The sequence below is a fragment of the Microdochium trichocladiopsis genome (genome assembly GCF_020744255.1).
Source record: "Microdochium trichocladiopsis strain MPI-CAGE-CH-0230 chromosome Unknown B0I36scaffold_2, whole genome shotgun sequence".
NCBI lineage: Eukaryota > Fungi > Ascomycota > Sordariomycetes > Xylariales > Microdochiaceae > Microdochium > Microdochium trichocladiopsis.
The window spans coordinates 2,042,528-2,068,608 of NW_025763545.1; the positions used below are offsets into that span (position 1 = coordinate 2,042,528).

The 26,081-nt window shown below is 57.1% G+C and overlaps 9 protein-coding genes across 9 annotated transcripts; 4 read left to right on the plus strand and 5 right to left on the minus strand.

The window, feature by feature from the left end:
- Nucleotides 1-1,590: 1,590 nt before the first annotated feature.
- Nucleotides 1,591-3,056, plus strand: B0I36DRAFT_345775 (uncharacterized protein; the record flags this gene model as incomplete). The annotated part of the gene is made up of 2 exons (XM_046156390.1): nt 1,591-2,799; nt 2,865-3,056. The coding sequence occupies 2 exons, from the start codon at nt 1,591-1,593 to the stop codon at nt 3,054-3,056; spliced, it is 1,401 nt and encodes a 466-aa protein (XP_046016820.1).
- A 319-nt stretch (nt 3,057-3,375) lies between these two features.
- Nucleotides 3,376-4,656, minus strand: B0I36DRAFT_359358 (HIT-like domain-containing protein; the record flags this gene model as incomplete). Its single annotated transcript, XM_046158115.1, has 1 exon — nt 3,376-4,656. One exon carries the CDS (start codon nt 4,654-4,656, stop codon nt 3,376-3,378), a length of 1,281 nt encoding a protein of 426 aa, XP_046016821.1.
- Nucleotides 4,657-7,592: 2,936 nt separating this feature from the next.
- Nucleotides 7,593-11,022, plus strand: B0I36DRAFT_69882 (glucan 1,3-beta-glucosidase GLUC78 precursor). Its single transcript, XM_046163231.1, has 2 exons — nt 7,593-7,661; nt 7,926-11,022. The coding sequence occupies exon 2, from the start codon at nt 7,995-7,997 to the stop codon at nt 10,857-10,859; it is 2,865 nt and encodes a 954-aa protein (XP_046016822.1). The 5' UTR covers nt 7,593-7,661; nt 7,926-7,994; the 3' UTR covers nt 10,860-11,022.
- A 570-nt stretch (nt 11,023-11,592) lies between these two features.
- B0I36DRAFT_314646 (inositol phospholipid synthesis and fat-storage-inducing TM-domain-containing protein) lies at nt 11,593-13,468 on the plus strand. The gene is made up of 2 exons (XM_046152794.1): nt 11,593-12,918; nt 13,059-13,468. Exons 1-2 carry the CDS (start codon nt 11,866-11,868, stop codon nt 13,158-13,160), a joined length of 1,155 nt encoding a protein of 384 aa, XP_046016823.1. The 5' UTR covers nt 11,593-11,865; the 3' UTR covers nt 13,161-13,468.
- Nucleotides 13,469-13,850: 382 nt separating this feature from the next.
- B0I36DRAFT_236287 (WD40-repeat-containing domain protein) lies at nt 13,851-15,798 on the minus strand (the record flags this gene model as incomplete). The annotated part of the gene is made up of 2 exons (XM_046149455.1): nt 13,851-14,844; nt 14,903-15,798. The coding sequence occupies 2 exons, from the start codon at nt 15,796-15,798 to the stop codon at nt 13,851-13,853; spliced, it is 1,890 nt and encodes a 629-aa protein (XP_046016824.1).
- Nucleotides 15,799-17,616: 1,818 nt separating this feature from the next.
- On the minus strand, nt 17,617-19,393 carry B0I36DRAFT_283421 (chaperonin 10-like protein). The gene is made up of 2 exons (XM_046151546.1): nt 18,623-19,393; nt 17,617-18,527 (listed from the first exon to the last, which is right to left on the minus strand). The coding sequence occupies exons 1-2, from the start codon at nt 19,063-19,065 to the stop codon at nt 17,870-17,872; spliced, it is 1,101 nt and encodes a 366-aa protein (XP_046016825.1). The 5' UTR covers nt 19,066-19,393; the 3' UTR covers nt 17,617-17,869.
- A 231-nt stretch (nt 19,394-19,624) lies between these two features.
- On the minus strand, nt 19,625-20,780 carry B0I36DRAFT_314649 (uncharacterized protein). Its single transcript, XM_046152795.1, has one exon. It carries the CDS (start codon nt 20,626-20,628, stop codon nt 20,110-20,112), a length of 519 nt encoding a protein of 172 aa, XP_046016826.1. The 5' UTR covers nt 20,629-20,780; the 3' UTR covers nt 19,625-20,109.
- Nucleotides 20,781-21,924: 1,144 nt separating this feature from the next.
- B0I36DRAFT_69922 (uncharacterized protein) lies at nt 21,925-22,933 on the minus strand. The gene has a single exon (XM_046163232.1). The coding sequence runs from the start codon at nt 22,739-22,741 to the stop codon at nt 22,049-22,051; it is 693 nt and encodes a 230-aa protein (XP_046016827.1). The 5' UTR covers nt 22,742-22,933; the 3' UTR covers nt 21,925-22,048.
- Nucleotides 22,934-24,308: 1,375 nt separating this feature from the next.
- On the plus strand, nt 24,309-25,761 carry B0I36DRAFT_69933 (40S ribosomal protein S7). Its single transcript, XM_046163233.1, has 3 exons — nt 24,309-24,687; nt 25,115-25,197; nt 25,273-25,761. Exons 1-3 carry the CDS (start codon nt 24,529-24,531, stop codon nt 25,634-25,636), a joined length of 606 nt encoding a protein of 201 aa, XP_046016828.1. The 5' UTR covers nt 24,309-24,528; the 3' UTR covers nt 25,637-25,761.
- The last annotated feature ends 320 nt before the right edge of the window (nt 25,762-26,081 follow it).

A 26,081-nucleotide genomic window follows, 5' to 3' on the forward strand; every position in this document is an offset into this window, starting at 1 on the left:
CGCGGCTCAGATTCTGCATCTACACGGGGCACCATAGGCCGGGAGCACAGCCTGCATATCCGCCAAAGTGTGCTTGGTCACTCTGTGGACGCACGTTCGAGAAGGCATGGGATCAATCGCGATCAGGACGGCTTCCTTTCATGGGGAAACCCTGCTCCTGTGCTGACGCAGGTGATTAATAACCCGGAATATGAGATCTGCGATAGATCTAAGCGTGACGCCGGTGATATGTCTTCTGCACCAATATGGTGTCAACCGCCTTGTGCATATGAGTTGCAGGTGATATGGTCGTGAACAACATAGGGTCGAAATCATGGCAATATCAACCAGTTTCGTCGATATATCTACACAAATAGAAGACTGGATCCATGACTACTCTTGATGTTGATTGTATTGAAACCCACAAGCTTGCAAGCATCACAAACGCAGGGCCCTCCAGTGTCCCTACGCATCAGTTTGAGCTGAACGCCCTCGTTGGACTGGACGACGCCAATCATCATCACGCCTAAAAGTTCTTGCTCGTGTCTGTTGCTGGGACCGAGCTGACGGTTCCGAGCTCGTACAATAGCTCCCAACCTGGCGAGCTTCAACGACTCAGTCTCTCTCTCTCGGCACCGCCCTTCGGGTTGCAACGGCGGAGACTTGCACGAACGGTTCCTCGTCCTTCCGCCAGGCGCCACCCTGCAGGAAGCCCAGCACCGGGCAAAGGCACACGGGGAGGTCTGGGCTCAGGCTGCTCCGCGAGAAGCCAGCAGAACAGCCATAGCAATCAGCTAACCACGCCACGAGAACGAGGGTGACTGCGGCGTCAACGGCCGAGCGGCACTTGATTGTCTTGTGTTTTCCGGCAGTAAGACATCCCTCGTGCCCGAAATCACCGCATTCGAGCGCTTCGGAGGATACGTGAGGACTCTGCGGCTTCTTCATTGGAGGATCTGTGCCTGCAAGATCTCAGATCGAGACCAGAATAGGGGCAAGAGCGGGCGGTGAGGTCGCAACCTTGGAAGTTACGGCAACAGCGGGTCGCTCCTGCCAAAGACACGGCCAGCGGCCTCAGGTGCCCACGGCTCCCAGGCGCTCGGCAGCGAGAGGAGAGATATCGGGGCGCTCACAGCAGGGTCGACTCCGACTCTCATCGCGAATCGAAACCCTGGTTCCTCATTATAAAGCCGCGATGCTTCTCAAAACTTCCAAATCTCCTCTAGGCTGGAGCAAGCAGCAACTTCTAGACCAAGAATCACATACAAAGCAAGAGCAACACAACGACATAACCAGGCTCCTCCAAATCCATCGCCTCCCGGACAATTATCAGATACAACAGCCACCACACGACTCTACTGGACATCCCTTGATCTCAGCTCCTCATTGTCTCTCTTTGTGCTCACCAGCCATTTTCTGTGCGGACAGCCCGGAGCAGCTATTCCTCTCACGGCTTCCAGTCGCGCTAGACGTCACCATGGACATGCCCTCCTTCTTCTCCCCGTACGGCTCGGACTACCAGGGCGGCAGCAATTCTTTCTTCCAAGTATGCCCAAACCTTCCTCACGCGTATCAGTCGACTTTATTGATCCAGGCCGACTAATTCACAATATGCAGTACGAGCTCCCAGCCTGCGGTGATGGTAGCGTCTCCAGCGCAACTGACTTCTCGTCGTCGGATGTCCCTCCGTTGATGCCGCACTCCCCTTCATCCTCATGCACCTCCTCGGATTCTGGCTCGGGTTCTGTAAAGACCGAGGCCTCCCTGTTCACTGAAGACTTCGTCGACATGAGCCCTCCTCTCGAAGATACAAGCCTTCACAAGGATGCTACCGAGGACTGCACCAATAACACGCTCAATCATCAGCTCGGGCCTCAGCATCACGCACAACTCCCTTACTACAACGCCCCTTGGGATGCTGTTAATTCCCAGAAGATGCTGCTCGGCAATGAGCCCATTCTAAACACCGATATAAACGCTCCTGCGCTTCAGCATGCGCCCGCAATGACGGGGCCAGGTGTGTATGATATTGCCATGCAGCAACAGGGCAACTTCGGACGGATGGCTACCATGCCTGGTGCCATGCAGACATGGGATGTGATGGATTTCAGTGCCATGTCACAGCAGCAGCAGCAACAACAACGAATGTGGCCGGTGTTGACCTCGAGCATTGAGATGCCAACAGCTCTGCAGCCAGGACTACAGAGCAGCTTGCCTTACATGCCCACACTTTCGCACGGGCTGCCAATCAACACATCTCCCCCAACCTCTGCTCCCCACGGTACCTACCCGTATCATCATGGAGGAGAGCTGGACGGCGATTCGTGCCATTCCATCTATCCCGTACCTCCGAGCTTCGATTCACCGCCGCGCTCGGCATCAGTTGATCGATTCTGCGGCATTGACAGCTACCGTTCATTAAAACGGGAGCACCGCCCGCTCTTGGCTCGCCACATCCGCCACCGATCATCACCTCTACAGCGTCCTCGGAGCAGGATGGACGATGATCGGTACTACCCCAGCAAAAGCCCGTCCCGTGGCTACGCTCGCAGGTACTATAGCGAATCGTGTTCCCCTCGCTCATTCTCTGTTGAAGACTCAGACTTTGATGAGGAGACTGGCGAAATCGTAGTGGGAGGTGCCGAGCGAACAGCCAGGGATGAATTCTTGCTCAAGTATCGCAGCAAGGGCTGGACATACAAGCAGATCAGGGAGAGAGGCAACTTCGCCGAGGCAGAGTCAACGCTGCGGGGCAGATACCGGACATTAACCAAGGAAAAAGAGGCGCGTGTGAGGAAGCCTGAGTGGCACGCAAACGATGTAAGTGCTTCTGTGACGTCTACACAAGCTCGACGACACTCGGCGCTAACATCCCTATCCTACAGATCAAATTACTCAAGCGTGCTGTCAAGAAGCTCGGGAAGAGCGACAGCAAGGGAGACATCAAGAAGATCTCCTGGAAGCAGGTGGCTGAGTACATCTCTGAAAGTGGGGGTTCATACAGCTTCGGCTATGCTACTTGCCGCAAACGCTGGGATGAGCTCACTACCCGCAAAGAGGACGCCGACGGGTCCTAAGTTTTCATGAATTCCGGGCATTAAAGCCATACGACAGTCACGACATCATGAATCTTTCACACATCTTTGCTCCCATCTGGCTTCACCGGTCTCCCGTCACAATGGGACAACTTCAACAATCTCGGCATGGTTAGGCGCATGTAACGAACACGGATACTTAGCTTTGATTTCGGGGGACTAGATTTGCATTTTGTATCTTGAGAGCATGGAGTTTATAGTTCTCTTCAACTTAGCGATGGAGCATCTACTGGTATGTTGTGTATTGAGCTCAAGGATCAAAAGTATTTTATCTGAGCTGCTTCGCACCAAACTATATCCTTTAAAGTGAGAGTTCTCTTGTTGTGGGTATGGGACGCGCGTCCTGTGTCGGTATGCCAATCTTTTCGAGCACACTGAGCAGCAGGCCCGGATTTTTGCGCACCGCATCCCACTCGGCCTGACTCTTGACGAGCGCGGTGCCCGCAAGCACAGTGCCGTTGAGTTCAATCTTGCCAATGATGGGCCTGTCACCGCTGCCGTCGCCTGTACCACCTCTGGCGTCATCGTATATGACTGACCCCTCGGCGAGCCGCGGACACAAGGCCAGGACCGAACTCGTCATGGCGAGGTTGTAGCTGATCTGAGCTTCTTCCCCCGCTGCCGCTAGTGACTCTGCTGGTGACTCTGCTTGCCGAGGAGGAGGAGGAGGAGGAGGAAGCTTTTGAGTCTGCTGCGGCGGGGACTTGAACGCCTGCACCGCCGCACAGGCTCTGCGGTACAACTGTATATACGCGGCGTGTCTTTCCTGGGCGGACATCTGTGGTGTGATGGGAGTCGAGAATATCTCAAAGGGGCACCTTCTCCTCCTGCTTATTGTTGTTGCGCTCTCTTCTTCTTGCGCCGAGTCAGGGTGAAGGCTGTCGATGAGCGGTGTCCATTCATCACTTCCAGCTGGACCCTGGGGATCAGAGGAGGAAGATGAGGAAGCGGTCATGGAGGTGGGGGCGGAAGATGGTGGCAGCCCGACCTTCATGTTCTGTATGGGGAGGAGCTGCAAGTGCCGATGAGGCTGGCTTGCTCCGCTGAAGGGGCCGGAGTTGAAGAAGACAAAGAGGTCGCTGCCCCGTTCCTCCTCCTCGCCGCCTCCGCCATTGCCGCCGCCGCTGGTGACGGTGGCCTTGCGCTGGGCGGCGTCCTCGCGATAAGCGCGGATACACGCATACGCCGCCTCCAGGTCGTCCGCCTCGAGGAGGTGCGTCTGCGGCTTGAAGTCGTTGGTGATGAGGATGAAGTGGCCCGGCACGATGGCGAACTTGTTCAGCACCAAGGTGTGTGTCGCCGGCTGGGGGAGCCTGGCGATGAGCAGCGCCGGGTCGGGGTCTGCGAAAGGGTTGAATGGGGCGGCGGGCTTGTCCTTGGGTTGTTGTGGCTTGGTGTTTTTGGGCTTGGATGCTAGTGAAGGAGAGAAGCGGAGCTGGAAAGGCGGGATTGAGCCTGGCGTGAGGATGGCCACCTGGGTCTGGTAGTATGTCAGGTCGCCATTGGCGGCGGCGCGGGAGAAAGCTGTCCTGACGAGGCTGGGCAGGTTAGGCGGTGCCGTGATTCGGAGGGCGTCCGCCATAATGTGCTGCTGTGATGCGAAAGACCTGGACGTGGGTTACAAATTACAACGCTGATGGTTGCTTGGGCAGCCACCAAGCGTTGGCTCTCTATATAATTGCCAACCGCCAAGATTGATCTTATATGGCACAGACAGGGTTTTGCGGAGTTTCGAGATGGCACAGATTGGAGAGTTGGGGGATGTAGTTGTACATTACCCTGAGGGAACCAGACAAGCCGTGTAAGTCAACACGGCGATGGAAGCTTGTCGATGTACGTTGCCAGCAGTAAGAAATGACGTTTGTTGGCAGCAGCATGTCGGGCGGGCTGCAACGGTCAGCCAGCTGCAGCCAGCCGTGGAGGCTGCCGCACAATCCTGCGTTACGGTAGCAGCCTCAAACTACCTAGGTAAGCACTTAGGCGTGCCCAGCTAGAGATTCAGCACTGCCGCTAACAGCAACCATCAAAGTTCCCGGACGACCTTATTTGGACAAATCCCAAGTCAATGTCGCCCTACGACTGGCTGCGTTGAAAATGCCAAGAAGCTCGCAGCTTGCCGCTACGCTTCTTGAGCTCCGCATCATGGCGGCTGCTGCTGGAGACGTCGGCTTGAAGACATCCATTCTGTGGAACACCCCTGCGGTGCGAGTTGATTGGTGGCCGAAGCCTGGCCAGAGAAAATGATTGCAATATTGCTTCTCCAGCAACAAAGTAACAAGACGACATGTCACATAAGATCGGCAAAAGTGTTTCGAAACAATCTGCATGGGACGATGCTCTGGGGGGCAGTCCGTAATGACATGGGATCGACATCGACAGGCAACGGTTAGGGATGGAGTAGCCGGGGCAGTGGCAGTCTGTAGCGCCCAGTTGTGGCATCGCTCCAAACCATCCCACGCGACACACCGACCTGCACTGCGAATGGCGAATGTGATCGGCTCGTCCGAAGACGCACCAGCGAGACAGGCGATGAAGGGCGAACTGTGGAGCGTGGCCAGTGGCCGTCACGGCACGTCACGAATCAGCGCATATGTGCGTGACAGACTGGGCCCAGCGAGCAGCCCCCAACAGCACCAGTCATGCTCGAGCGAAGGGCCGACATCTTAAATCGGTGTTAATATGTCTGGAGCGTGGAGCTGTTTCAAGTTGCCAGGCTGAGCGGGGAAGCCCCTTCAGGTGCAGGAGGACAAGCTCCAAAGCAACACAAGGACGTGGGACCACCTTGGCCAGGCCTGTGCCGCCATTGCGCATACTATGGTAAAGAGGACTGAGTCGCTTGGGGGCCGCGCCGCCCAATGACTCCCGCACTGCCAGCTTAATGTTTCCTGCTTGGGCGCTCTGGGGGCCCTGCTGGCCAATGGGCTCGGCCGGACACGGTTTGTTCCTGCATTAGCCGCGCAACTGGAAACACACGGCCGAGCGACCCCTGCGTGCGCAAAGGAAAACGCCCGCGCACCCCGGCCATGAAACAAAGGCGATCTGGCCCACTCGCAGAAAATGATCTGCAGCTCCCAGTGGACACTCGATGCTACGCGAGGGCTGCTCTCGGCTGGCGCCACAGGCGTGCCGGTTGCCACATTCATGCGTTCCGTTTCGGCAGATGGTGGTGCAGGGTCAGTCGTTGGACGACAGAAGCCACATCTTGACGCCCACGCTGGCGGGACAAGCTGCTGGCGTGGCACCGTCGAGCTCGGCCTCGGACCGCCTCCGCTGGGCCGCTAGGGCGTCGCATCTTGGTTGCCCGGATGCACAGACTCGCCACCACCGCGGCTGGCCCTGGCAAGCCTGGCTCTGGTCGTTGTCAACATGGACAGTAGGCTGTCCGACGAGGCAGGCAAAGTAGAGGGTTGCAGTGTTGACGTTGTCGGGATGCCGCGAGCTGGCTGGCGCGAGGCGGTTCCTGGGCCGCACGCCACCCATTCCAGACATGTTGGAGCCGGCGCCCGCCGCACGTGGCGAGTGCAGCCTGCTGGCTCCATGTGCTTGCCGAGGGCATGCTGGTGGTCGGCCGGGAGGGCTGGGGGCATGCCTGGTGCCTGGCAGTGGCGGCGGGCTCCATCTGGATGGTATGTCTGGTGGGCGGCGTCTCTCTTCGTGTGAGCGCTGGTACGGTGGTGCGGTGGTGGTCATGATTGCAGGGTGAGAGCTCGGTTGGGGGTTCCGCCTCGAGACCGCCTCGCATGGAGGTCAAGACCTGCCACACGCACGCGCGAGGGCATCTGTGCCCAGCCATTGCCTGCGTCGTCGCACTTGCACCCGCTGCCCGCTGCCCACCACAGCCATTGGCCTTGCATCGCAGCACACGGTTGGGGGCGGCAAGGATGCCCACGCTGTGCATCCCCGGGCCCGGGAGGCGGATGCCAAGGACTGAGAATAGCCAGCCCGGCATCCCATAAGAAGAGATGGTGGCACCGCCAGGGGGATCCATACCTCAGATGCCTGTGCCCCTTGATCCCTGCCCCTGCAACCCTGCCTGCACTCGACCCATCAGGTGCTGCACTGCAACTCACGACCACCCGCTCCTGCCATCTGGACTTGATATAACTGCCTCCCACGCTCCTGGCCAGCCTCAGCCACGCTCTTGCCCTTCTCCTTGCCTGCCTACGCTATCCTTCGTCTGACTGTCAGTCATTCACCTTCCCTTCAGCGCCTCTTCACTTCTTACGCCGGTGGACCTTGACGGCCATCGACCTTTCTTTCTGCCATTTCCACGGCAACCACCATTCTACTCGACTTTTCGTACCTATCTGGCGCCGCCCCTCCAACAACAAAACCAACCATTCCCTCGATTGCCAGCTGCATCCTCTGCAAACACCTTGAGACGCTCACGCACTCTTCCTGGTTCTGCCCGACCTCGATATTTCCTTAGCAAGCCTCACTTCCTTGGACAACGATATCCCTACAGCGCAGGCACTCTTTTCCTCGCCTGATTCTTATCTTCTCGGATCGTCGAGTTTGCCTCGACCACCTTATCAGCAGAGCTGAGTTTGTCACATTTGACCGTTACGGCACGTGCGAATCGTTGATGTGAGTCGCCCCTGTTTGCCTGAACTCCATATGTCAATCCTAGGCGTTGTTTGTCATTGCCACTTCTTGTTTTCTCACCTTGGCATCACGTCATCGCCAATCGTTCGTACTTATCCTCTCCCTCTCTTGTCAAGACAATACCGTTGTCATGAACGACAGATATCGCTTTTCCCCGCCGTGTCTTCACTTATAAAACCGCCAGTGCCCCAGCACTGCCTCCACAAACACCGAGGCTTCCTTTTTACTAACTTGGTTGATACGCAGTTGCGACCTACTCTCCCTTCTTTCAATAGTCAAATATCCACCGTACGAGTGGCTGGCTCTACCCGTACCATGGGACTTTTGAAACTCGTCGCAGCCTCGCTGCTGGCCATTGGCCAAATCACCACTTCGGCATCTGCCATCCCTACCACGGAACTCGCAACCCGACAGGCCGCAGGCAGCAGTTACTGGTTCTCGAGCATCAAGAGACAGGGTGTTCCTGTCTACGCCGAGCAGGGCTACACTCTCTTTCGCAATGTCAAAGACTTTGGCGCTGTTGGCGATGGCGTGACGGACGACACGGCCGCCATCAACAAGGCAGTCCAGGCCGGCCCCGGCCGGTGTATCGATGAGTGCGACTCTCGCACCAACGCCCCTGCTCTTGTCTACTTCCCTCCCGGCACATACCTTGTTACCAAGCCCATCATCCAGACTTACTACACCCAGTTCGTCGGTGATGCGATCAACATCCCCGTCCTCAAGGCTGCTGCCTCCTTTGAGGGCATGGCTGTGATTGATGCCAACCCCTATTACCCTGACTCGCCCGTCGCCAAGAACTGGTACATCAACCAGAACAACTTCTTCCGCCAGATTCGCAACTTCGTAATTGACATCACTGCCGTCCCCATGCAGGCTGGCTGTGGTATTCACTGGCAGGTGTCTCAGGCCACCAGTCTGCAGAACATCGTCTTTGAGATGAATCCTGACACCAGCGAGAAGAACGGCCAAAAGGGTCTTTTCATTGAGAACGGCTCTGGCGGCTTCATGACCGACTTGACCTTCAACGGCGGTGGCACCGGCATCAATATCGGAAGCCAGCAGTTCACCCTGCGCAACATGACGTTCAACAACTGCGGCACTGCCGTCCACTTCATCTGGAACTGGCAGTTCCTCCTCCAGGACTTCAAGATCAACAACTGCCGTGTCGGTGTGGACATGACTGCCTTTGACATGAGCACCATCACGGTTGGTTCCGTCATCATGCAGGACACCGTCATCGCCAACACCCCGATTGGTGTCAAGACTCTGTACAAGGCTGAGAACGTCATGACCAACAACACTCTGATCATGGACAACGTCGACATGACGCAAGGAGTCCCCACTGCTATTCAGAACGCCAAGGACGAGACCGTGGTGCTTACAGGCAACCAGCACGTCGCCATGTTTGCACAAGGCAAGCAGTACTCCGGAACTGCTGGAAAGGCCATCCAGGGCGTGCAGAAGGCCATCACCAAGCCGCAAGGTCTCATGAGCGACGGCAAGGTCTTCACGCGCTCGAAGCCACAGTACGAAGGTGTGCCCGCCAGCCGTTTCGTCAGCGTCAAGGCTGCAGGAGCCAAGGGCGACGGTTCGAGCGATGACACACAGGCCATTCAGAAGATATTCGATGCCGCGAAAGAAGGCGATGTCATTTACTTTGATCATGGCGCTTACCTCATCATGGACACTGTCAAGGTTCCCAAGAACATCAAGATCACTGGTGAGATGTGGCCGTTGATTATGGCGACTGGTCCCAAGTTCGGAGACGAGACAAAGCCGATCCCCATGTTCCAGGTCGGCGAACCCGGTGACGTTGGCACTGTCGAGATGTCCGACCTGATTATCGAGACCAAGGGCCCGGCTCCCGGTGCTATCTTGATGCAATGGAACTTGGAGGGCACGAACCCTGGCGATGCTGGCCTCTGGGACGTCCATTTCCGTGTTGGCGGCACTTCTGGCACCGAGCTCCAGTCAGACAAGTGCAAGAAGACTCCCAAAGAGACCACTCAGCCCAACCCTGAGTGTGTTGGCTCCTTCATGATGTTGCACATCACCACGACTGCCTCGGTCTACATTGAGAATTGCTGGTTCTGGGTTGCTGACCACGAGCTGGACCTCACCGACTGGAGTCAGATCAACATTTACAACGGCCGCGGCGTGCTGATCGAATCCCAGAAGCCGGTTTGGCTTTGGGGCACAGCCTCTGAGCACAGCCAGCTGCACAACTATCAGGTCACCAATGCCAAGAACCTCTACATGGGTGTCATCCAGACTGAGACCGCTTACATGCAAGGCAACCCTGACGCGCTGGTTCCTTTCAAGGCCAACGACGGTTTCTTCGATCCCGACTTTGCCCAGATCTGTGCTGGCTCATCTTCGAGCCGCTGTGCTCGTACAATGGGTCTTCGCGTCACCAACTCGTCTGACATCTTCCTCTTTGGAGGAGGCTTGTACAGTTTCTTCGACAACTACGCACAGGAATGCGTGGACCAGAACAACTGTCAAGATGACATGATCAGCATCGAGAACTCGAGCGTGCATCTCTTTGGTGTCGCCACCAAGGCGTCTGTCAATATGATCACGCACAATGGCAAGACTGTCGCTCTCGACAAGGACAACCGCAACACCTTTTGTGCCGCTATTGCAGTATTTGAGACTTCCGATGGCCCTGCTGGCGGCGTTGACAGCGTACCCGGCACAGGACCCGGATCGAGCGGTCTGCCCAGCGAGGGCCCGACCCTGACTACCACGTCAACCCGGACTTCGACGATCGCGACCACGATCCATACAAGCACGGTCACGGGCGGCGGAGCTGGAGCTGGTGCTGGAGGTGGTGGTGCCGGCAGCCCCGCACCCACCTCGGTTGCTGCTACTCAGACGGGTCAATATGGACAGCCTGCTCCCAGTGGCTCAAGCGAGACTGCCGCTATTCCTGTTGCTTCCAGTGGCGGCGATGATTCTATCCCATCAGCATCGACAATCTTTCCTGCACCAGTCCCTGAACCCACCGACCAGGGAAACAGTAACGCGGGCGGCAACCCAGCCCCTCTACCGTCTCCCGTTCCAACCTCGCCGCCTGCCGCCAACAATGGGGGCGGCAGCGGCAGTGGAGGCGAGGTGGTTGTGACTGTGACCGAGACACTGACCGTCCCGGGCAACTGCGGAGCGTCACTGTGAGGAGCTGTGACGATCCCATCGACCCGAACGCAGACCACACGTACGACAACTCAGACCCACACGAAGACTGCTGAGCCAACATGTCGGGCATGCAAGCCATGCCAGTACGTGGTGACGGTGACGGCGTCGTGAGCGCAGTCCGATTACTTCGATTCTTATTTTGGCCCTAGTGGCATTATAGCATGGCAGTTGTGGTTTCCACACTTTTTCAGGACTCCTTTGTTGTACATATTTTAAATCATGGCGAGATATGGGTGATGGTGGTGTGAGTGGCTCCTTGACTTGGGGGATTTCAATCTTGGCGAGCACTGTCAACGTCTTGGAGCATGATTGAGACTGGTCTAGATGACACTATTGGGCCCGTAGACATAAATACCAAACATTGTGTACCAATCAAGCTGCCGACTAGGGGTGATTGTTGTGCTGTGAATACTCTGTTTGTTCAACGGAAGGGCACGAACTGGCGATGTGCCTGCGTAACCTGATCTTTAGCGAGTTGGCTTGGCCGTTGTCTTAGGTTGGAGCCTAGTGCGACAGGACAGATATGAACATGGCTGTGTGCTCCTGCCAGGGCTTCGTGGCCACAATGGACTTTTCGATTCTGGCATGTTCTGAGCATGGGCAACAACCAAATGTACCCAGGTAGGTACCTAGGAGTGGTGTATTGCAGCCTTGGCGATGAGACAGAGTGGCAACGATGGAGCTAACCGCATCTGGTCAGGGCCGCGGCCAGCACGGTGGGCCCAGAGACCAACGTCATCGGGTCGACATTGCCTCGCCCACTTTCTTTGTGTCTGTCCACCTCACGATAACCTCTCTTTGCCTTGACTCTCGGTCTTGCAACCACGAAATTCGCCTCAATGTTGCCATACTAAGCAGTGCGAGACCCGTCCTCTTTGCATTTGCCTGGCTTGTTCCTCCACGAGCACACCTTCCTACCTAGACACCAACTCTCGAAGACCCGATATCGAGCGGCCCTCTACACGTCTTCCTGTCCTCCATTCAAATGTCCGAAAAGTCACTCCGGTCACGTACCGTCAAGCCCGTTATTGACAACAACGGCCCCGCCACTGACGACAACATGTCCTCCAACGGCACCACCACGAACCCATCATCATCATCTTCATCACCAGCACCACCAGCACGAGCCTCGACCCCCGCGCGGCGGCGGCGCAACCCTCCGCACCTGCCGACGCCAACCGAGCTTCTCGCGCTGGGGATATACCCGGTGCTCCTCACCTTCGGGACCCTCTTCTCCGTGTTCAACCCGGAGGCCCGGGGCGCGCCGTACGACCCCTACGCGCAGTCGCACTTCCCCGGCACCGCGCCGAGCTACTTCGCCCGCAAGGACAACCTGCTCAACGTCCTGTTCGTCAAGAAAGGCTGGGCGTGGTTCACGGGCGCGTTCCTGGTGTTCCTGTTCACGCACCCCACGTACACGTCTTTGGCTTCCTCGGCAGAGACGGCGCTCCAGCGCAGGCTCAAGGCCGGGGTCCGCTACGCCCTGGTGACGGGGTGGTGGATCCTCGTGACGCAGTGGTGCTTCGGCCCCGCGCTCATCGACCGCGGGTTCCGCTACACGGGAGGCAAGTGCGAGGTCGCGCAGCTCGCCGTGCACGCGGGCGAGGCCGACACTGGCGACGCGCTGACGGCGGTCGCGTGCAAGGCCGCGGGCGGGCGGTGGAGCGGCGGGCACGACATCAGCGGCCATGTCTTCCTGCTCATGCTGGGGAGCTGGTTCCTCGTGCAGGAGGTCGGGTGGGTGATCCTGCGCGCGTCGGGCTCCGCGCCAGCGGCAGCAGGAGGGAGTGCGAGGACCACGGCGGGCAACGGGCTTGAGGAGAGGACAGTCGTGATGGCCGATGGCGCGGTCAAGGGCGCCAGTGTCGAGGCGGCCGCTGTGGATGGGCATCTGTCTTCCGCCAAGGAGGGCCAGCAGCCTCATCATGCCGGTCACGTCGGGCTCGGACTGGGCGGCAAGTTCGCCGCGGCCATCGTCGTGCTGAGCTACTGGATGCTCCTGATGACGGCGATCTATTTCCACACGTGGTTTGAAAAGGTAAGCCGCTCGCTCGTATATGTTTGCTTCATCCCGTTCCTCCTTTGCCGATGTGCATCCATCAGGAGCTTCCCCCCAATGAGTACAGGGCTCTCTCTACACCACCGAACGAATGCTGACCAACCTATCAATCTCTCTAGGTCACCGGCTTCCTGGTTGCCTTCGCCGGCATGTACAGCGTGTACATCCTGCCTCGCTTCGTCCCGCCGCTCCGCGGTATCGTGGGGATGCCCGGAATTTGAAGGGGTGGGCTGCGGCAACGGCAAGTGGCGGGTGTCGCCGACTCAAGGAATGACAAAAGTTTGCAGAGGTTGAGACTATTATGCTGGGGGGTTCTGGCGGAGCCACCAACGTAATGCTTGCATAGCAATCCGCCCCAAGACGCCTGGAGAGGTATGTTGGTGTATTCGCAGTAGAGCTTCGATAGGCCTGTGAAAGCGCCAGCCAAAGGTGGCAGAAATTCAACTCAATATATATATATATATCAAGAATGCCTGCAAAGCTTGGACAGTGGTTGCCATCACTCCGTAACAAAAAAGGCAGCAAGCAACTCGGTTTAACGTGAATATAATGAATAGTGGAACGACAACGCAGAATCTTCTCTGTGTCACTGCGTTCTATTCGCGACAGCACTCTGAATTAATCAGAATTTGCCATCCTCTAGTCGCTATGTATCAATACCTGCAGATGAGTCTATCTATGTTCCCTGCAAAATGTATCCCCTCTACATGAAAAGCATGAAGCAGCAAGCTGGTGGCTAGAAGACGAGTATCGAAACACAGAGGTGTCAAAGCAAGGAAAGAATCAATACAACGCCGTAGGCTATGTGGTTGGGAGAATGCAAGGTGTGGAGAATCACGGCCATTCTGCGCCGGAAAAGCAAATGCTGATATACAAGGAATCTCATCCTTGAGAACACCGACCATGCCGTCTCAAATAAAGCCAGCGTCATACACCGACTCGCGCTTGCGGGAGCTCTCGAGGCACTGGATGTCAGCAACATCTGCGCCGAAATCGAGAATCAGGATCTTGGGGTCTTGCCCAGTGCTCACGATGCGCCGGTAATCGCTCTTGGCGCTGAGGACCCAGCTGGCGTGCCGGCGTGGGAAGTCCGCAACCTGCTCGCCCGTCTCCATGTCAAACACCTTGATATCCGTGTCGTAGCTGCCGCTGACCAGGCGGCCGCTGATGCTGTCAATATGCAAACTGCGCACCAGGGACTCGTGGGCCTGGATCTCGCGGATGCACTCGCCCGTGTTGGCGTCCCAAATGCGGATGACCTTGTCACTACCTGCAGAGGCAATATACCTGCCGTCTTCAGAGAATTGACTGCAAGCGAGTCCCTTTGTGTGGCCCATGAACTCACGGACGACCTTGCCGCTGTCGAGGTTCCACAGCTTGACTCGAAAGTCTCCAGAACACGACACGATGGTATTGTCACGCAGCTGTACGGCGTTGACCGGTCCGGTGTGACCCGTGAGCTGCTTCACCAGCGCACCAGTAGCCCTGTCCCAGACGCAGATCGTGATGTCCTTGGAGCATGTAACAATGTGCTTGCGGTCAAATGCAAGGTCGAGAACAGCGGCAGTGTGGTGCTCCAGACGTCGGACAGGTCGGTATCCCGAACGGACATTGTAGACAATGCACGAGGAGTCCGAGGAGCCTGTGACAAGGATCTCGTCGTCGTACTGCAGGCAAAGGATGGATGCCTTGTGGTGAATGGGAAAGGACACAGTGACAGGAACGGATGGACAAGCCCGGTCATTGTCTTCGCTCGAAGCATAGTGGAGCGGTTTTCCATTGGGGTCAAAAAGTATTTGGGTTTGGTTGACGACCTCGGGCGGACCAATGATCAGGCGGCATTGCAACAGGTGCATGTCCCAAATCCGTATGGTTTTGTCTCTGGAGCCAGTGATGATTTTGTTCCTACAGCTCCTATTAGTCTGTGCGCTTCAGGTTCTTGGTAGGATGTGCATCAACTTACTCATCAAACTGCAGGCAGTAGATACTATCCAGATGCCCGTTCAGATAGGTAGCCTGAGGCTGTTTCTTTGTTGTCCATTGCTGCTCAAGCTCGTGTCGCGCCTTGTAGATCATGCGCCAGTCACTCCCTTGGCGGACGGGAGGGATGCCACAGCCCGTACCCGGCTGGGCATTGTGACCAGTAGCATAAGTCCGCGTCTTCTCACGCAGAAATGCTTCGCGCCAGATGTGCTGATCCGAGACGGTCTGATTCCACCGCCTCGAGACCCTGCCAACGGCACTCAACTGTGCGGCATCCAGACACGACAGGATCTGGACGACGAGCTCGGGCGGCAGGTGAGAGACAAAATCTATCCTAGGGATGCTGCAGTCCATCTCCGAGACCATGTCGACGTTCGATTCTGACGGGGTCAAGCTAATGCCAATGCCACTCTCCCCGTCGTTGTGCACACCTTCGATGTACGACCACCCATCCTGTCTTTGGCGCTCACTTAAAGCGAGGTACTCGTTCTGCATAGCTGCAGCCGCCTTGGCTGCTGCGCCAGTATTGGAGGGGATGATCGGAGGGGCGTTTCCATTGCCAGGTATCGGCAGATCGGGCACATACGATGATTCGAGCTGCGCGTAGACAGGATCGAGAGACGGCTGCCGGGACAGTATCCTTGAATGTCGGAAGGATGTGGCGGAGCGCAAGCGATTCCAGGTCGAGCTGCTGGTGCTGGGCTGGATCAGGTAGCCATCGACGGCCGGTTCAGAGCTGCGGCGGTCACGACGTTGCGCAAAGCCCTTCATGAGCGAGAGCGAAGCCCTCCTGATCCTTCCTTTGAAGGAGTGACTGGCGCTTCTGTGGTGTCCCTGATGATCGCTGTCGTCGGGGTAGTACAAATGGGCGGGCATCTCGGCCACCGCATCCTCGTCGACCATGACCACATCGCTGCCCTCAGAGCTGCTGGCGTTTCCAGGATCAAGCTGACTCCTGCTTACAGCATGCCAGGACATGCCGAACTGTGTAGGAAGTGCGGTGCTGGGTCGGGCCGTGGATGCGAAGTTGTTACGGGCGGAAGTGCCATCGTTGGCGGATGGTCGTCTCGTGCTCTGTGATGCGTGCAGCTGGTCGAAGGTTGCAGTCGCTGGGCGCGAAGGCCGATCGGGTGCAGAGGACATGGTGTCTGCGTGCAGTGCTACTAACGCAGCAAGGTGTCGGATGGACACGAGGTGGTCTTCAGTGAGTGCTGGCGAACGCGCTCCGAGTCTTTATCTGACGTGATGTGTGCGATGAGATGGGGCCTGCAAGGATGCCAGGCAGTGTTTGTATGCTGGCTGTGGAATGAGTGCGGAGCACGAGGGAAGTGTGATGAGGCAGAGAGTGCGACAAGCAGGTGGACGATGTTGTGCCTGGAGAAGACCCTTGGGGGGGTTGTTTGCGCGGCGTATCTCGTCTCGAAATGTCTGCTCTCGTCTTCCGTCTCGTCTCGCGTTGCCGTCGCGGGCGGGATGTGGTTTGCTCCCTGACCTCGGAGCAACGGCCGCAGGGGTTCTGCAACAAGCACTCGAACGCCTGCTCCCGGGGACGGACCAGTGCTGCTGGCGGGTGGCGTGGCGTCGTGCAGCGGCAGCCTGTGCCTGGAAAAGCAAGCAAGGGAGCACGGCGAAGAAGAAGGTTTCCCAACGCAAGGGATCGAGGCGGCCCAGTCACTCGGGTCGTCAGGCGAGACGTGATTCGCACAGACACTGGGCAAAAGTGCGACGCTGCGATGCGAGGTGACACGGCGAGGAGGGAGAAGGGGAAAAAACACGGTGATGCGGCATGCCAGACAAGACGCTGCAGCGATGCGGTGGCAGGCGCCGCCCCTGACCACCTCGAGGGATCTGGCCGCGGCAGGCGCGAGTTTTGGCACCGGACCGGCCGTCTTGACTCGGACAGGGGCGCCCACTGCGGTGCTCTGTGGCAGGACTCCAGCGCCCATGACGCACTGGGCCGGCGCTAGTCCGTCTCAACGGCAAGCACATGTGCAGAGCCTGCACGCAGCCGCTGGCAAGCGACGTTGGCGAGGGTTGGGTCGCCCGGTGCCGGGGCCTTAGCAAGGGCTCACCAAGCGGTGATTCCGTCACTGTGGATCTGGCCGTGGGCCGCCAGGTAGCAAAAGTATCGACCGTCCTGGGGCATGTGTCATGGAAATTGAATTGCAGGGCGATCTGTCAGTCAATGGCAAACGGACGGCCAAACCACATTATCGTGGCAAATGGAGGGCGCAGACAGTCATCTCGCACAATAGACACTGTAGAACATCAAATTTGGACCGTCTCGGAGCTTGGTGATGGCCAACCAACCTAATAATCACGGCCTGGGGGCTGGACCGTCCTGCTCTTCCGCAACATGCTGTTGCAAACGGGAATCTCTTGGCTGTGCATAATTGGACCTCTCATCTTTGTCTTGAAGGAGTTTGCCTTGAAGGAACTACTCAGAAAGCCTTGCCTGCACAGAAGTTGGCTAGCGCATCAAGAAAGGTAGCTTGGTGCCATTTGCCAATGGCTGAAGACCCTTCACATCTACAGATGCGAAAACCCGGTTGACAGCACATGTCAAACTTGCACTAGCTGAATGCCCTTGCAAGAACTCAATGGCACAAGTGGGTCTCCTGTCACTTTATACACTGGGGACTTATGTTTCACCAAGGACATGTCAACAACCTCCAGCCAGAGCAACAACAAGATCTTTGCAAAGAGCCGCGAATATGATGAATGCTTGAGTACTCGTCTCGGAAGAGTATCACACTGAAGTTTTTCTTTATGCATACGACGTCCACAAACAACCATCCACCCTGCACCACAACGCCGCCGCACCATGCTCCCACCAAACCCATGACTTTTTGACACTCCGGGTCCCAATTCACCTTCACAGCTTCTCCCCAGGCGACAAACCCTTTCTCAGCTCCAATCAAAACAGAATCCCATTTCTCGCGCAGTTTTACGCGCCAAAGGCCTTATCGTAGTCGACCATGCAGTAGCGGTACTTTACGGCGCCCGAGTTGTCGTGTAGGTCCTTGAGGGTCTTGCTGAGATTCTCCTCGCTGATGGGCACCTCGACGACCCACGAGTGCAGCTTCTTCTCGGCGGCGAGCTTGAACATGTCGAGCATCTCGCGCCGGCTGCCGAGGTGGGACGCGCCGATCAGGCACCCGCTCCCGTTGAGCTGCTGCGGGCTGATCTTGAGCGTCGAGTCCTCGGGCATGCCCACCGACACAAACTTGCCGTGCACGTCGAGCAGCGACAGGTAGGCCGCCAGGTCGAATCCTTCGCCAAAGTTGTTGCTCGTGCTGATGATGAGGTCAAACGTCATCTTGTGCGGCTCGTTCCAGCCCTTCTCCGACGTCGCCAGCAGGCCGGCCGCTCCCATCTTCTTGGCGTCCTCCTCCTTGCTGCGGGACCGCGAGATGACCCACGTCTCGGCACCCAGCGCCGCGCCGAACAGCACGCCAAAGTGGCCGAGACCGCCCAGGCCGACGATGCCGACCTTCTTGCCTGGTCCGGCGCCGTTCCTGACTAGAGGGCTGTACGATGTGATGCCGGCGCACAGCATGGGCGCGGCAATGTGGCTGGGGAGCTCATCGGGGATGGGGAAGACCCTGTGTGGTGCGGTGGGCGCCCATGTCAGCCATGATTGATCTCCCAAAAAGTCTCACCAAGGACATTTTTCTTAGTCCAAGTAGGATTGACTTACCAGTGCTCGTGAGTGCGGACGTGCGACGAGTAGCCGCCCTGGGAGATGATGCCGGGGTATTCTGGCCACTCGGCGCCGTACGTGTCGCGCTGGTGGGCGCAGTACGTCTCATTGTCGTTCTTGCACTGGCGGCACTCGAGGCAGGACCAGGACTGGGCGCCGACACCGACGCGCTGGCCCTCCTTGATGAGGGTGACCTTGGGCCCGACGCGCAGGGCACGGCCGACAATCTCGTGGCCGACCGAGAGGCCGTCGTTGAAGTGCTGCGAGCCCCAGCCGCCGTTGATGGTGTGCACGTCGCTCGAGCAGACGCCGCAGCACTCAATCTTGATCTCGACGTCGTAGTCGGCAAACGGCTTGGCGTCAAACTTTTGCTTGTGGAACGTCGTCCACGTCTCAGGCGACTTGACCTGGAAGCCGGTGAACTGGTCGTACTCGGGCATGGTTGGCGATGTGGTGCTTGGGTTATAGTGAGACTAGGTCAATTTCACAGGAAGAGCAAGATTGGTCGACAATCTTTGGGGTAACTGCGCGGAACAATGAGTAGTAGTAGGAGGAGAGAAAAAAAGAACTCAGACACAGGATCGTGGGCGAAGCCTCAAAAGCACGTGAGGGGTCACGTCGGGCATTCTCATAAGCATCGAGGCACGGGTGCCCCGCGTGCCCAGCCCTCTTCCTTTGTCCCTATCAGCAGCGTAGGACATCGTGGGGATCGGCGGAATTCACATCTCTCAGCTCGGATTCTACCAATAACAGCCGTTTCTGCCCGTCGGGTAAAAAAAAAAAAAGAAAGGGAATGGGGTATTAGCAAGCGCGTCCTCTCTCTCTCGCCCGATAGCGTTTGTGGGGGAGTCGGCGTTGACATCCAGCGATGGCCCGAAGTTGGCCCCGCAGGTATTCTTCCACCACTCAGATCTGGGGAAGTTGGGGCAGGAGGGGTTCCCCAGTGGTGGGGTTCCTCTTTCTCTTCTGAAGCCTTTCCCAGCGACTTGGTTGCACAATGTTCCATACTGTAGCAGGAAATGACGTGTGGTTCGGCGTCATATATATGTTTTATCAGACATCCTATCTCGGTTTGTACCCCGTATCACAGGGTTCTCCAAGCGATCCCAGCCACACGCTCTGGCCCGACTCGGCAATCCTCGCCGACAATTGAGTCGATGGATACAGGCATGGGCGGATCCTCTGGCACTTACCTCGCAAAAGGGAACCGGCAGTACGCCACGAACAAAACATACGAGATTGAGTGAGCGTTGCAGTCAGAGATGGAGCATTCTTCCCTGAAATCTCACGAGGTTGCTGTATCGTCGAGATTCGTATACCTCACAAGTAGTAGTGCGTTCGCATCGCAGTAGTCCTCACCCCCAAGGAAATGTCGTTGCAATCTTGACACTATGACGAAACGACGAGATCTAGAGACATAGCTACGACAAAAGAGCAGCGCCCCTTCCGGTTGACCCTCCCGCATCGAACAAAACACCAAGTCCTCAAGCTCTCTTCTTGCCCAGTACACCCGCTTTCTCTCCTCCTCCTCCTCCCAAGCCCACGCCCAGCAGGAAAGCAGACCTCATCGAAGCACCGGCATAGACGAACGGGACATTGCCCCAGTCAATCGCATTCCAGCCCAGCACGTCCCAGTACACCCGCCCGCCCAGCGCCCTGAGAGAATACAAGTGACCCAGGTCCGCGACGAGCAGCACGAACAGCACCGTCCGCCAGACGCGCAGGTCTCCCGTGGACCGCAGCACCAGGGCCTCGTTGAGCGTGAAGAGCAGGTACAGGTTCGCGAGCTGCGACATGACGACCGACGTGCCCAGGGGGATGCCGCCGCCGTCGGGTGATGATGTAGGTGACGAGGGCGCGTGCGTCATGGTCAGGTACGCCTCCTGGAAGAAGTGTGCGTAGACTGCGCCCACGAGCGCCGCCAGGGGCTCGATGACCAAGAAGAAGACCTGGTATGCGCGAGGCAGGACAAACGTGCCCGGCGCCGTGGTGGGCTTGGCCATGGTTGTTGGGCTGCCTGCGGCTGTGTCCTGCTGTTGGTTGTCGCTGCTGCAGGCAGTTGAGTCTGGCGAAAAGATCGGCCAAGGCACTCCGTAAGGTAGGGCTGTAATCTTCGTGAGCACGCCCCGGCGATGATGATATTCGTGTGGGCAGGATTGTGGAATATTATGGGGAGTTTGCAATCCTGGCACGAAGTGGTCCCAACTTTAGAATCGTGCAGCGTGCACTGCCACGGCTGTGCCGATCGGGCTGCTCACAACTCACCACTCACCCCTGTGAACCCACTGGGCCTTTTGAACACTGGGTCTCTGAGAAAGTGGTCCAGGCTGTCAAGTGGCTCCCAGACCATTGAACCACTTTACGAAGAGACGACATCGCTCACCTCAATCACCGTAGTAGGCATATTCTCCTCGCGCCCGTCCCTGCGAGCACATACCTAGGTAGTCCCTTGGCACGTACCACCGCTCCTCCTGGACTGGCGTGGGGCAGAACTTGCAGAGCGCCTGGAACGCGCCTGGAATCACAGGCGCAGCTTGCCGTTCTCTGCATCCTTGCTACTGCCGTAGACACGAGGATATTCAGGTCAAACGCCCCCCGACAAACCAAGCGGTAGCTCACGAGTTAGCTATTGTACACCATATGGTGCACCGGAGGCATGAGATGCAAATCCTATTATAGTGTTTGTGTGGGTCCCTAAAATATATCACATGGTAGGGTTCTTTTCTCTACGACAGCTCAGCTTCTTGTAGAACGTTACGTACAATGGTAAGCAGTATAGTCAAACGAACCACAATGCATCAATTATCCATCACAAGATCCCAAACTCCAGAAAATGCAATCCGTGGCGCCGTTCCATGCTGACGGGTATTTCCGCACCGGTGTCCACCCCTCTCGCTTTGTATGCAATTTGAAAGACAGAATGAGGGCAAAAGCACAGGTCACTGCAGTTTTCCAGTATCGAATTCATCTCAATAGTTGTGACTTGGTAGCTCCGAAACTGGCCCCGGCCGCTGGTATTCTGAAGCGTCCAGCTCCATGGCCGTGTATTGTGGCTCGCCGTATGCATGTGTCAACGGCCGAGCAGCAGAATATGGCAGCATCCCTGTCAGATCGGACGTGTTTCTGCTGTGCTGGGGGCTGGACGGATGGAACGACGAATCATAGGACCCGCTGATATGTGAGATGTTGCCGTACGTTTGTGATGAGGTCCGGTGCGGTGCCATGCCTGGGCTAACTGGGAAAGGGCTTGCGGCTGATACGGGCGACCCGTGGCTCCTGCTGTCTCGCAGTGTCTTTGTGTCCGCTGCAACATCGGAGTAGCGTTTGTTGTAGAAGGATCCAGGCGAGTATGGGGCGAAGCCTGGGCTTTGTGACGAGTATTGAGGTGCCGGAGATCCGCTCTCGCTACGAAGTCGCTCATGCTCAGGCCAGTCGCTGCCAGGGTACGTCCCGGAGTGCACTAACATCTGCGTTAGAACTTCGAATCCAATACCTAATGCAAATGGGGAGGGGCAACTTACAGGCAGCCAGGCCCCCAAATCCCCCATCACTGGTCGCGTCGTATAGCTTTGTAGCCTCATACTCCGTGTTCTTCGTGCTCTTCTCTTCCCGCCTCCGCCGAGCGAACCAGCCGCATCGATATGCGATGAACCCGACTATCAGAGCGATGAGCACTGCACCTCCAACGGCAGCACCGATGATGGCTCCTAGTGGCGGCCCGGAGCTTTGCTGTCCTGTTGATCCATGCGCGATGTCCAGGAACACTTGCGCATCGGCCTCGACGTCGCTCAGCTTGGCGGGCAGGAGGTCCCCCTGGGGACAGCCGTTGGATTGGCATGGATTTGTTCCGCCACAGCATCCCATGAACGGGGGCTGCATTTGGGAGCAGGTGAACCATGTTTGATTGCCGGATGGGGCTGCACAGCTTTGTGCGGGGATGTTGGCATAGGCATCAGAGGAAAAGCTCGATGTCTTGAGATGCTCGATGGGGCAGTCGCCAGTGCCATCTCCGCATGGGTCGATTGCGCAACAGCCGATAAAGCGTGTCACCGCCTTGTCGCAGATGTAGAACTTGCCTCCAGCCGGGCACGAAAGTCCCAGCGTCGTCGTCGACATCTTTGCTGGGGAGGGGGCCTGTATACAGAAGACTGGCCAATGCTTGGTTGATTAGAGCGCCTTGGTAAGTGAAATTGCTGACACTCTGATTATGATGTCGCGGGAATTGGTCCGTCCAAATCGAGCCGAGCCGGAAGTGCAAGTGGACAGAGACACTAAGTAGCCAGCAGGAGCAGGTAATGTAGGTGGGAAGAAGTCGAAGAATTAAGACACACTGCGAGTGCAGAGAAAGGGCACAGACTGGATGGACGAAGGGGCAGTGAGCATCGGATCTGACATTTGAGATGGGATGGTCAGATTGCATCAGCAGGGGCGGCTGTCAGATGGAGCCAGCATGTCCTGCCCAACATGGCCATGCCCAGCCGCGCTTGCCAGCCAGCCAGCATTAGTGTTGTTGTTGGTTGTCGAGGGTTGTGCCTGCGGATCCCCAACCGCTCGGCGGTGGCTGGTTGTCCGGGTGCATGTGTTGCTCGTTCATTTGTTCCGATGTTGTCAGGTTGGGATCTGCAGTCCCTCGGCACCGGCGAGCCCTCCCTCTCTCCCACTTTCTGCTTGCGTGCCAGATGCTGGTGTGACGGAGCTCGGATGGCGCACAGCTCACGCAGACCTCGAGACAAACAGAGCAGCTCTGCGCACCCGGAACCACAAAGCACTGGGAGCTTTCGCCTCGAGGCTCTTGAGAAGGTCCTGACGCAGTGACGGTGGCGTGCCCAAGGATGCTGCAGTGCGAGATTCGTAGGTGGCTGTGGACAGGGCGGTGGGGGCCACTAATAGCCTGGACAGGCTCCCAAACAGGAAACATCCCTCCTCAGTCCCCTGCCGTGGACCAAGCCTTCATCTATTTTTGGCCCCCCCCCCCCGGGCTACGCACAGGGAGGCTGACAGCCTTGGAAATCAACAGCCCAGCGCTGTGCTGCTCACCTGGGCATCCCGAAAGAGCCTCCGGCTCTCTGTAGCCGTGGTATGTTCGTCATTCTGCCACGTGCCGAGAACTATGTTAATACCTGGATAGTCATGCTCCACGAGCATATGGGCATTGTGTGGCTATCGTGACCTAGTTGCCAATTGCACCTAACCAGACGGCTTCACACATAAGAAGACCAGCACTTACGACATCAATCCGCATCCTGATCAATGGGCAGTATGTAATGATGGATTCCCCATGTCTGCAAACGCATTCAGCCCAGGATCTGTCGTTGCGGGGTTTCCCAGTGTGCCGAGTTCCAAATTTGAACATGAGGCTGAGTTAAGTCCCTGAATCTGCGACCAGTGCCGCTCCGCTGACAGGATCCGAGGGCCCAGCCTGCTATCGGGAGGCTGCGTCCGGGAATGTCGACCAGGCTTACAGAACTGACAGAATAAGATTGAGCAATCTGTGCAGATCCGCCGAGCGGCAAACTAGACATGTCTCTGACGTTCGTTCGTGAAGCACGGCTAAACTCAATCCATGGATCTTCTTGTAGTTTAGCTGAGCCTATGAATCTGACTTGAGCCGGAACATTCATCCGGATTGAGGTCTGCCCGGGTGGGCTAACCTGAGGCCAAAGTGGGTCTGTAACTCTTATCGATAGATAGCGCCAAAGTTTTGGGTTCGCGAAGGAGGACGATGAGGTGGTCCGAGCTTTCACACAAACCACCTGCATGGTTTTTTGTGTGGAATTGGCCAATTTTTGGGTCGGCGGGAGGGGGACCACCGAGGAAAATCGATCTGAACTGCGCTCTTGACTGGAGAACTTCCCCTGTGACCGACGACAACTCCGTTCACGACAACACCACAAGCCGCAACCATGTCTGCCTCTCTGAACAAGATCGCTGCCAACAGCCCTTCGCGGCAAAACCCCTCCGAGCTGGAGACGCAGATCGCCACTGCTCTCCACGACCTCGAGACCAACACTGCCGACCTCAAGGCCGCTCTCCGGCCTCTGCAGATCGTCTCTGCCCGTGAGGTGAGAATTACCCGGTGATTTTGCTGCATGCAACTTAGTCCGGCAGATCGAATCCGCTCCTTCGACTGCTACGACACTCCTTCCACTTGCGACCGCTTTTGTCGGTCCTGTTCCGCCGCGCGATTCAAAAAAAGACTCGTCTCGATCTCTGAGGCAATGATGCTCTGCGTCTCCGTCGAGGGGTGCCTCGATATACACCACGAGCAGAGAGACTCCTAGCAGATACCTCGCATGGATCACTGGGAGTCGATCGGCGTCGGTAGCATATGCGGGCACTCGTGTGTGTGTGTGTGCAAGGCGGAGAGGGCAAATGTCCTCTCTGGCAAAAATATACAATGGAATAGGACGGGAAGCGGTCCAAGGGACACACACTTTTTAAACGGTGGTGAACCTGGAGCTCGCCTGCTGACTTGTGGTCTTGGATTAGATCGAAGTTGGCCACGGCAAGAAGGCTATTGTCATCTTTGTCCCCGTCCCCTCCTTGGCCGGTTTCCACCGCGTCCAGCAGCGGTAAGCATATCCCTCCATTTGAACCATTCCCAAAAACCTGATCAAGCGATATCGAGACTGACACCCGTCCTCTAGCCTGACCCGCGAGCTCGAGAAGAAGTTCACTGACCGCCACGTCATCATCCTCGCCTCGCGCCGCATCCTGCCCCGCCCCAAGCGCTCTGCCCGTGCTCGCAACACCCAGAAGCAGCAGCGCCCCCGCTCGCGCACCCTGACTGCCGTCCACGACGCCATCCTCAGCGACCTCGTCTACCCCGTCGAGATTGTCGGCAAGCGCCTCCGCACCAAGGAGGACAACTCCAAGATCCTCAAGGTCATCCTCGACGAGAAGGAGCGTGGCGGCGTCGACTACAGACTCGACACCTACTCCGAGGTCTACCAGAGACTCACCGGCCGCCGTGTCGCTTTCGAGTTCCCCCAGACTACTGCTGAGTACTAGAGGGTGTATACCACGCTCTCTGGATGCGCGCGTAGACTTTGGGATTAAAAGCGGTTGGGGCCGTTGTCAAAAAGGACCCATCTAAAAAGAAAAAAAAGGAGAGCTTCAACTTGACAATGGCCTCAGGAGCATGTCTGAATAGGACGCTCCAAAAGCTGAGTTTGGACCTCTGCGGTCTCTTCTGGCACGGGAATGAGATAGTTTCCCGTTCGGGGGGGAGAAGCTCAGAGGGACTCAGTCATGACATTTGATGCATTATGGGAAATTCTCGGGTGGGCCAGTAAAAAGTAAAATATTTACAGGTACTATGGCATGGCGTCTACAGTTGATTAGCTTGTGGTTCAATGGCAAGCTTCGGGTCTCAAATTTCACAATCATCAATGTCTCACCTCCACGATATGTGTGTATCTTTGCACCTGTAGTTGCATGCTCGTGACTTCCCTCG